Source organism: Puma concolor, chromosome C1 (assembly GCF_028749965.1).
Source record: "Puma concolor isolate L17-30 chromosome C1, mPumCon1.1.hap2, whole genome shotgun sequence".
Taxonomy (NCBI): domain Eukaryota; kingdom Metazoa; phylum Chordata; class Mammalia; order Carnivora; family Felidae; genus Puma; species Puma concolor.
The window spans coordinates 93672581-93682833 of NC_141674.1; the positions used below are offsets into that span (position 1 = coordinate 93672581).

Consider the following 10253-nt stretch of genomic DNA (forward strand, 5'->3'; position numbering starts at 1 on the left):
CCCACCTGGCCTCCACAGTGGCCTCCTGGGCCCTTAAGTGGAGAAGGCCTTACTGCAGAGAGAGCTCAGGGCTGTGTGCCCTTGCTCTGACGGGGTGGACAAGTGGCCCCGTGCTCTGATGTGTCTGGGGTGTGGGGGACCCAGGATGGATACTCTACCAGTGAACTCTAGGCTGGCCTCACTGGTTGTTTGCAACCAGTTCTGACTGGTTGGCATCTCACTGACGGGCTAAACCGCAAATTGTTACCAGTTAAATATTTTGAATACCATTCCTGGGGGGACCTGAAGTCAGCGAGCCTCCCTCCAGAGGGGCCACAGCTGAAAGGATCCATGAGCATCCAGGAGAGAGAGCCTGAGCCAGTGACCCGCATCCTCTGTCCCCCCTCTCAGGAGAACCACTACCGGCCCCCTGGCAGCCCCACTTGCCTCCTCTGTGACTGCTACCCCACGGGCTCTTTGTCCCGCGTCTGTGACCCCGAGGACGGCCAGTGTCCATGCAAGCCAGGCGTCATTGGGCGCCAGTGTGACCGCTGTGACAACCCTTTTGCTGAGGTCACCACCAATGGCTGTGAAGGTGGGGCTCCCATGCTGGGTCGGTGGCTCTCCTGCTGTGTGCCAGGTCCCGATGTCCCAGGGATGCCAGGAGCAGGGGCTGGTTGCAGTCCTGAGGCTGCTGAGGGTGGGCTGGGAGCCTGAGCAGAGCTGCAGGGGGACAGCTACTCCTGGGTGACCCTGTGTGTTTCCTTGCAGTGAATTACGACAGCTGCCCACGGGCCATCGAGGCTGGGATCTGGTGGCCCCGTACCCGCTTCGGACTGCCTGCTGCTGCTCCCTGCCCCAAAGGCTCCTTTGGTAGGTGCTGGACTTGGCCTGTCATCACTAGGACTGGCTGCAGATCCCGGGACCTCTCTCTGGTCTCCAGGTCCTGGAGACTCCATGTCCCACACTGTTGCTCTGCTCCCAGGGTTGCCGGGATGAAGGGCACCTACATCCTGAATTCTTAACAAAAATGCTGAAACACCTGCCGTGTGCAGCCACAGTGATGGGTATAGAGATTCAAAGATGAATCACACAGGGTTCCTTCCCATCCTCAACTCACCGCCTGGAACAGGAATTATGCCACTAGAAAGGCAGTCTGGGGAGTAGGGGCTGTTGGGTGCTGTTCCAGGGGACCCAGCCCCAGTCCTGGTCCTTGGACTGAGATGATGAACAGAGTTCATAAGCAGAGAGTGGCAGAGAGCACAAGGTGCAGAGGGACAGCGATGTCTAGGGGCTTGAGGAGAGTGTGTGCCCTGTGCTCCTGCATCCTTGTTTGGGCCCATCTTGCAGGGGTTTCTTACTCTTCTCATCTGGGCTGCAGGAGGGCAGGGCCCTTGTTTGCTTGTCTCCTGTCTCTGGCCCATGAGGTCCTGGCACCCGGGAACTCTGGCAGGTCCGGGAAGCATCCTGTATCTGTCCTGAGGCCTGCCATCTGGGCTTCCTTCCCCCAGGGACTGCTGTGCGCCACTGTGATGAACACAGGGGGTGGCTCCCCCCAAACCTTTTCAACTGCACATCAGTCACCTTCTCAGAGCTGAAAGGCTTTGTAAGTGAACCTCCTCTCTCCCCTCACTGCTGCTAGCTTTGAGAAAAGGGCTTTTGGAATTCCAGCCCCCAGGGTCCCCCCCACTGGGAGTGGCCATTTCTCCCTTTTCCTGAGGCCCTTTTACTCCAGAGTTCCAGTCCTGCCCTCTGGGGACCTCACTGCTATCCTCCTGTGCTGACCTCCCGCCATCCCTGTCCTGTCCGGCTCCATCCTAGGCTGAGCGGCTACAGCGGAATGAATCAGGTCTGGACTCGGGACGCTCCCAGCGGCTGGCTCTGCTTCTGCGCAATGCCACACAGCACACGGCTGGCTACTTTGGCAGTGATGTCAAGGTGGCCTACCAGCTGGCCACACGGCTGCTGGCCCATGAGAGTGCCCAGCGGGGCTTTGGGCTGTCTGCCACGCAGGATGTGCACTTCACCGAGGTGGGGCTTGGATGGGGCAGGGCTGGCTGGTTAGATGGGGGTCATGGTGAGTGAGCCCGTTTCTGGGGCAACCTGAGGGCTGAATGGGGAACACTCTCCATCCCTGCCTTTGGGGACTTCCCAGTTGGCATGAAGCCTCCGGGAGGTCCCTCGAGCCATGGAATTTAGAGCATCTCCTTCCAGCTCTTTTTCTAGTAAGGTGCTAACAGAAACTAACGTTTGTATTGGGGCCTGGCCTGACCAGGTTCCTCGGAGCAGAGGCCTTGCCCACCTTGCCAGGCTGGGGAGGAATCAGCATCTAGCCATGTGTGTGGGTCCAGACACAGGGCTTGGGAAGCTCCTAGTTCCAGAATGAGGAGGGAAGGTTTGAAGGAGTGGCATGGTTGGCGTGGGTAGCCAGGGCTGGTCGAGGCACAAGTGGGGCCCAGTGGTGGGGATGAGAAGGTATAGGGCTGCAGCCCACTGTGACCATGCCTACCCCAGAATCTGCTGCGGGTGGGCAGCGCCCTCCTGGACGCGGCCAACAAGCGTCACTGGGAGCTGATCCAGCAGACGGAGGGTGGCACGGCCTGGCTGCTTCAGCACTACGAGGCCTATGCCAGTGCCCTGGCTCAGAACATGCGGCACACCTACCTGAGCCCCTTCACTATCGTCACGCCCAACATCGGTGAGGCTGGGTCAGGGAAGGGGCTGTGGAAAGAGGCCCTGGCCAAGGTGGCTGTGCTGGGGGCCTGACCCAGGGTCTGACCTGTGACCCTTCTCCCTAGTCATCTCTGTAGTTCGCCTGGACAAGGGGAACTTCGCTGGGGCCAAGCTGCCTCGCTATGAGGCGCTGCGGGGGGAGCGGCCCCCTGACCTGGAGACGACGGTCATTCTGCCTGATTCTGTCTTCAGAGGTCAGTGGGGAGCCAGAGGGTGGGTCAGGGGCCAGGCTGGGGCATCTGTGCGGGGCCCAGCTGAGTGGACAGTGTCCCGGTCCCAGAAACGCCCACCGTGGTCAGGCCCGCGGGCCCTGGAGAGACCCAGGAGCCAGAGGAGCTGGCTCGGCGTCAGCGGCGGCACCCAGAGCTGAGCCAGGGTGAGGCTGTGGCCAGCGTCATCATCTACCGCACCCTGGCCGGGCTGCTGCCCCATAACTATGACCCGGACAAGCGCAGCCTGAGGTGAGCAGCTGAGGAGACAAGGGGTGGGTGGGATGCAGGTTGGGCGGGTGAGTGCTGAGGCACAGAGAGGCCAGGGGTCGGGGCATGTCCAACTGATGATGGGTGTTCCCTCAGCCACGGGACTGCCATAGTGACTGTGTACCTGCCTGTTCTTCATCAGAGTCCCCAAACGCCCTGTCATCAACACGCCGGTGGTGAGTATCAGCGTCCATGACGATGAGGAACTTCTGCCCCGTGCCCTGGACAAGCCAGTCACGGTGCAGTTCCGGCTGCTGGAGACGGAGGAGCGCACCAAGCCCATCTGTGTCTTCTGGAACCATTCCATCCTGTGAGCCTAAACTGCCCTTCCCCCAAGGCTTTGGGCGGAGAGCCAAGCCCCTGGGTGCCTTACACTCCTGGTCCCCTGCCCCTGCCTCCCTCGTGCAGAGTCAGTGGCACAGGTGGCTGGTCAGCCCGAGGCTGTGAGGTCGTCTTCCGCAACGAGAGCCACGTCAGCTGCCAGTGCAACCACATGACGAGCTTCGCCGTGCTCATGGATGTGTCCCGGAGAGAGGTTGGACCCCCAGGGGGCAGCCGCGGAGCTAGGGGTGGGAGCCCAGGGCACTGGGCTGGATTCTTAGGCCCTGCCCTTCCTAATTCTCCTGGCCTCTTGCCACCTGCTCTGCAGAATGGAGAGATCCTGCCGCTGAAGACACTGACATATGTGGCCCTAGGGGTCACCTTGGCTGCCCTACTGCTCGCCTTCCTCTTCCTCACTATCCTGCGTGCCCTACGCTCCAACCAGCATGGCATCCGACGGAACCTGACTGCTGCTCTGGGCCTGGCCCAGCTGGTCTTCCTCCTAGGAATCAACCAGGCTGACCTCCCTGTAAGATTTCTCCCCTCACCCAGAGACCGTCCACAACTTCTAGTCCTATGAAACTTCCTATAGTCCTCCCCAGCTCCCCAGTCTCTGCTTCTGCAGCAAGAACTCAGAGCCCAGCCCAGCACCCAGCCCATGGTTTCCTCTTCTCCAGCTCCCCCTCACCTTCCCCTACCGCGCCCCCCTCTGCCGCCTCCCCCACCAGCCTCCCCGCCTCCCAACCCCCCCCCGGCCCCCCCCCCCCCCCCGCCAGCATCCTAGGAGTACCGTCCTCTGGCCCACACTTCCCAAAGCACCACCTTACACCCAGGCCCTTCCCCTGACAAGACACTCTGGGTGTGCCCTGGTCACTGACCAGGCATGGCTGGGCCCCCAGTTTGCTTGCACAGTCATCGCCATCCTGCTGCATTTCCTGTACCTCTGCACCTTCTCCTGGGCCTTGCTGGAGGCCTTGCACCTGTACCGGGCACTCACTGAGGTGCGCGACGTCAACGCTGGCCCCATGCGCTTCTACTATATGCTGGGCTGGGGTGTGCCTGCCTTCATCACAGGTACCTCCCACCCCCTTCCCGGGCCTGAGGTTCTGCATCCCTAGGCCCTGGGTCCACCTTCATGCCACATTCTCCCCACCCACATCCCAGTCCCAGAGGCCCCATACCCCCATGACCCAGGCTGAGTTCTCCGTAGGCATGCCTCTCAGTCCTTGAGGCTCCCCACCAGGGGCTGGGTCCCCCATCCTGGACAGGTCAGCATGGACACATGGTGGGTGGAACCCTTTGTCCTCTGCACCTGGCCCTGTGAGCCCATTTGACACCTGACTGGTGTCAAGGCCCTACCACCCCTTCCCCTGCTGTTGTCACCATACCCCCAGGTCTAGCCGTGGGCCTCGACCCTGAGGGCTATGGGAACCCTGACTTCTGCTGGCTCTCCATCTATGATACGCTCATCTGGAGTTTTGCTGGCCCTGTGGCCTTTGCTGTCTCGGTAGGTGCTAGAAAGTGGGCTGGGGGTGAGCAGGCTGAGTGTGTCCCCATTTAGGAATGGGGAAACTGCTGGGCCCCCGCAGAGTTGAGTAGAAGCTGTCTGTCCCCTGATGATCGCCCTCCCCTGCTAGATGAGTGTCTTCCTGTACATCCTGGCAGCCCGCGCCTCCTGTGCTGCCCAGCGGCAGGGCTTTGAGAAGAAAGGCCCTGTGTGAGTATGGGGTGTGGGTGCCTGGGCAGTGGGCAGGCATCGGTGTGGGAGGCCTCCTGGCCGGGCTCACAGCCTCCCCCTCTCCAGCTCAGGCCTGCGGCCTTCCTTCGCTGTTCTCCTGCTGCTGAGCGCCACGTGGCTGCTGGCGTTGCTCTCTGTCAACAGTGACACCCTCCTCTTCCACTACCTCTTTGCTGCCTGCAATTGCATCCAGGTACCTGGCCCAGGCCCATGGAGATGGGGGTGTGAGGTTTGGCCATGGGGTGCCCGATTCCGCACTTAGCTGCTGCCTCTCGCCTGCCAGGGCCCCTTCATCTTCCTCTCCTACGTGGTGCTTAGCAAGGAGGTCCGGAAAGCACTCAAGTTTGCCTGCAGCCGCAAGCCGAGCCCTGACCCTGCGCTGACCACCAAGTCCACCCTGACCTCGGTGAGGGAGCCAGGGATCAGGGACGTGGGATCAGGGAGGTCTGGGGCAGAGAGGAAGAGGCAGAAGGCCCAAGGAGCTTGTTCTCTGTGCTTTTTGCCCCGCTTTTTCTTCATCCTTACATCCTTTCCTGGAAGGAGGAAGGGGTGGTGAAATGGTATGTGTGGCCTGGGAAGAGGGGGACACGGGGGTAGGGAGGAAGGTTTTGACTCAGAAGAGTTGGGTGTAGAGCTAGGAAGAGTAAGGTGAGGAAGTGACCAAGACAGGTGACCCAGTCACGGATGCCCAACATCTGAGAATCCCTCGTGGATCTTGGTAGATTTTCTGTGTCCAGCACATTCTCAGGAGATAATTCCTGGTACCATTTTTTACCAGGAAGCCCTTATATAGCTGAGTCCAGGGTACTTGGCGTGCACAGGGCTGGCCCAGGTACGGCATTGCTATGGCTACTACCAGGCCCTGATATGGGAGTGGTGGGGGGAGCGGAGATGTGGGGCCTCTCTCTTTCAGACCTGGGCGTGTAGGTGGTAGAACTTAGGGCAAGCTCCCTCGGCCCTTCTGCTCCCCGTCCTGGGGCCACCCCGGCCTGCTCCCCCTACCTACTGACCTCTCCATTCCATGCCTAGTCCTACAACTGCCCCAGCCCCTATGCAGATGGGCGGCTCTACCAGCCGTACGGAGACTCAGCAGGCTCTCTACACAGTGCCAGCCGCTCGGGCAAGAGTCAACCCAGCTACATCCCCTTCTTGCTGAGGTGAGCCCTGGTGACGGGGGCATCCACAAGGAGAGAAGAGTGCTGTGCCTGCTGGAAACCAGGCCAGCCACCTGCTGGGAGTTGAATAGCGCACTTGGTGGCTAGCTGACTGGTGGCAGCTTAAATTAGAAGCAGGAGGGGGGGTGCCTGGTGGCTCAGGCCGGTTGAGCGTCCAACTTAGGCTCAGGTCATGATCTCATGGTTCGTGGGTTTGAGCCCTACGTCGGGCTTCGTGCTGACAGCCTGGAGCCTGCTTGGGATTCTCTGTCTCTGTGCCCCTCCCCCATGTGTGCACGCACTCTCTCTCTCTCTCTCAAAATAAATAAATTAAAAAAAAAAGTAGGAGGGGCATGGGGCAGGAACAGGGAAACGAGAGAGAGAGAAAAGAACGGGACACTAGGCAAAGGGCTGGGCTGACCCTTCTAACATGGCCTTGTCTTCTCAGGGAAGAGTCCACACTGAACCCTGGCCAAGGGCCCCCTGGCCTTGGGGACCCAGGTAGCCTATTCCTGGAAGGTCAAGACCAGCAGCATGGTGAGAACAGAAGCCCCTGATGGCCGGTGGGGGGCAGCTGCCTGGCTTTTGTGGAGGGTGTGCAGAGGCAGGTTGGTCAGCCGTGATTTCTCCCCCACCTCCCAGATCCTGACACAGACTCTGACAGTGACCTGTCCCTGGAAGATGATCAGAGTGGCTCTTATGCCTCTACTCACTCATCAGACAGTGAGGAGGAGGAAGAGGAGGAGGAGGAGGAGGCCGCCTTCCCTGGAGAGCCAGGCTGGGACAGCCTGCTGGGGCCTGGCGCTGAGAGACTGCCCTTGCACAGTACCCCCAAGGGTGGGCCGGCGCCAGGGCTTTGGCCTTTGAAGGGGGCAACGGGAGGGCAAAGGGCCTGGAATTCCTAGGGTAGTGAGTTCCTAGCTGTCTGTCTTCTCTGGGCCTTATCAACTTCCTTTCTCCACCAGATGGGGGCCCAGGGTCCGGGAAGGCTCCCTGGCCAGGAGACTTTGGGACCACAGCAAAGGAGAGTAGTGGCAATGGGGCCTCTGAGGAGCATCCTTGGGAGAATGGAGATGCCCTGCCTCGGGAGGGGTCCCTGGGCCCCCTTCCAGGCCCTTCTGCCCAACCTCACAAAGGTGAGCAGGGCATGCCCAGCTGCCATGCTCCCCCATTTGGCAACCTCACAACTCACCTTTGCCCCGTGGCTGGTAGGGCTCTCTAGGGCAGTCCCATGAGCCTACCACTTGTTCCTCATGGCGCCTGCACCCCCCCTCCCCCCACAGGCATCCTCAAGAAGAAGTATCTGCCCACCATCAGTGAGAAGAGCAGCCTCCTACGGCTGCCCCTGGAGCAGGGCACAGGGTCTTCTCGGGGCTCCTCAGCCAGCGAAGGCAGCCGGGGCGGGCCCCCTCCCCGCCCTCCACCCCGGCAGAGTCTCCAGGAGCAGCTGAACGGGGTCATGCCCATCGCCATGAGTATCAAGGCGGGCACAGTGGATGAGGACTCGTCGGGCTCCGAGTGAGTGAGGCTGGCTGGGTGGGACCGGGCGCAGCCCCTCAGAGGCCCGGCTGGGCTCACAGCTGCTTCCAGGCCTCGCCAGGCTGCTCTGGCAGGCGGTCGGGGGACGGATGGGCTGGCCAGCTGCCTTACTGTGACATGCCCACAGACCATGGTGCCCCATGGGGTCAGCTCAGCCCGCATCGGGCAAAGTGAGGGAGGGTGGGGAGCTGGGGTTGCTTTTCTGTTTCCTTCTCCTGGTGGAAGCTTCTCCCTGTCTTCTCTGCTCCGACTAACCCCCTGTCTGCCTTTTCTGTCACTTTCCTTTCCTGCCTCTCCAGATTTCTCTTCTTTAACTTCCTGCATTAACCCTGGGCCGGTGGTTCCTACACCCTGAGGCTCCCTTACCTTCCCCAGCTGCACTCATGCCCCCACTCCTGTCTTGTGCTCTATCCTGCCCTTGCTCCCCACCGCCTGCCCGCAGCAGCGACGAAACATCCATCTGAGGAGCCTGGGCCTTGCCGGGAGGGGCGCCCACCCCTCCCAAGGCCATCTAGTGCCAACTCCCTCCCCCACCATCCCCTTCACTGCACTTTGGACCCCTGGGGCCAACATCTCCAAGACAAAGTTTTTCAGAAAAGAGGAAAAAAGAATTTAAAAAAGGATCTCCACTCTTCATGACTTCAGGGATTAATTTTTTTTATATGCTGGAAACTGACTCCCCTTTCCCTTCCCAAAGAGGATAGGACCTCCCAGGATACTTCCCAGCCTCTCCTCAGTTTCCCATCTGCTGTGCCTCTGGGAGGAGAGGGACTTTTGGGGGGCCTGCCCCTCATTTGCCATCACCAAAAGGAAAGGACAAAGCCACATGCACCCAAGGGCATCAAGCCCTGCAGGCTGCACCCCGGCAGGCCTCAGTGTGGTGAGGGCGTCAAGGTGGAGGGCACTCCTCACTCTGCCTGTGCTGCCCCTCCCAGGAACTGAAAAAAGCCCTGTCTGGCGAGGGGGCAGAAGGACTCCACGCCCCCAGACCCCCAAATGCTGCATGAACACATTTTGAGGGGAACCCGTGCCCCTGGGCGGCGGCCGGGCCACCCCAGCCCCTCTTCTCTCCCTGGACTCTGGCCACGCGCTGCAGTCCAGGCGTTTGCTCAGTTCGCTGACCCAAAAGTGCTTCATTTCCCTGCCTGACCCGCATGGGGAAGGCCAGTCGTGTGTTAAGTTGCGCTTCTTTGCTGTGGTGTGGGTGGGACGGGGAGGAAGAGTAAATCCAGGGCTGGCTCAGTCGTCCCCAGACGTCTCAAGCACAGGTCTCAAGCCTGGGTTCTGGTGTCCACTCACCTACCCACCCGAGATCAGACAAATCCCACTTTGTCTGACCTGCTGTGGCCTCTGAGACATGTTCTATTTTTAACCCCTTCTTGGAATTGGCTCTCTTCTTCAAAGGACCGGGTCCTGTTCCTCTTTCTCTCCCTGTCCCATGCCCACCCCCAGCTCCCTGCGAAGAGAGAGTTAATATATATTTTATTTATTTGCTTTTTGTGTTGGGATGAGTTCGTGTCCGGTCCCAGGGGGTCTGATGTGGCTGTGACAGGTTGGGTGTGTACCCAGCAATCCTGGCGTGGGGGCCTGAGGCCCTTCCCCTGCTCCAGGCTGTCATCTCCTGCCTCCTCTCCTCCGGCCTCCTCAGTTTTGCCAACTGCAATTCATTTGAGTTACTGTTTATGCTAAGCATGTACTCCTGACTTGTCACTGACTTTCCTCTGGAGCAGGTGGCTAGAAAAAGAGGCTATGGGTGGGGGAAAAAAATGTTCCTGTTCTCACTTGTAAGGCTGGTTTTTGGCTTTTCTGCCATGGATTCTCCCCCTGACCTCTCCCCTCAGCAATTCCTGCAAAGGGTTAAAAATTTAACTGGTTTTTAACTACTGATGACTTAAACAACACAAAGATGCTGGATGCTAACTTGATACTAACCATCAGATTGTACAGTTTGATTGTTACTGTAAATACAGTAGGGTTTTGTGTTTGTTTTTTTCATTTCCCCATACTACTGAATAAACTATAGCTCTGTGCGGGTTGAGCACTGTCATCACGTGCTTCTGTGTGGTACCCTGTCCTTCCAGAGGGCAGCTCTGGAAAACAAGAGCAGGCAGGGCCCTAGGTGGGCCAGGAGGTCAGGGGACTCAGATGCCAAGCAGCCGATGAGCTAGTCCCTCTACCAACACCCCAGCAGTAGCCAAATAGCCTCATCAGCACAGAGCCCATGTTCTGGCATGTCCAAGGAAGATGCGGCAGGTGGCAGGACGGTTTCCTTTTCACCAGGATAGGAGGGACTTGTGTGGCTGGAGAGGC

At 59.6% G+C, this 10253-nt stretch overlaps 1 protein-coding gene across 7 annotated transcripts in view; it reads left to right on the forward strand.

Annotated features, from left to right (window-relative positions):
• The window catches only part of CELSR2 (cadherin EGF LAG seven-pass G-type receptor 2), a 28602-nt gene that overhangs the window by 15206 nt on the left and 3143 nt on the right, over nt 1-10253 (forward strand). Inside the window, exons 14-34 of one of the 7 annotated variants that reach the window (XR_015254955.1) lie at nt 391-574; nt 751-852; nt 1491-1585; nt 1801-2010; nt 2494-2677; nt 2778-2906; nt 2993-3173; nt 3334-3501; nt 3600-3726; nt 3841-4041; nt 4412-4586; nt 4907-5019; nt 5150-5229; nt 5317-5443; nt 5534-5656; nt 6280-6407; nt 6853-6941; nt 7047-7232; nt 7506-7540; nt 7688-7922; nt 8243-9990. Coding sequence is in view for 4 of the 7 variants with exons in the window: in XM_025932105.2 (XP_025787890.1) it covers nt 391-574; nt 751-852; nt 1491-1585; nt 1801-2010; nt 2494-2677; nt 2778-2906; nt 2993-3173; nt 3334-3501; nt 3600-3726; nt 3841-4041; nt 4412-4586; nt 4907-5019; nt 5150-5229; nt 5317-5443; nt 5534-5656; nt 6280-6407; nt 6853-6941; nt 7047-7241; nt 7370-7540; nt 7688-7922; nt 8243-8270 (3045 nt within the window). In the remaining 3 variants the exon portion in view is untranslated. Of the gene's footprint in view, nt 1-390; nt 575-750; nt 853-1490; nt 1586-1800; nt 2011-2493; nt 2678-2777; nt 2907-2992; nt 3174-3333; nt 3502-3599; nt 3727-3840; nt 4042-4411; nt 4587-4906; nt 5020-5149; nt 5230-5316; nt 5444-5533; nt 5657-6279; nt 6408-6852; nt 6942-7046; nt 7242-7369; nt 7541-7687; nt 7923-8242; nt 9991-10253 lie in introns of those variants that run through there. The other 6 variants (XR_015254956.1, XM_025932105.2, XM_086717748.1 and 3 more) reach the window with 6 other exon arrangements.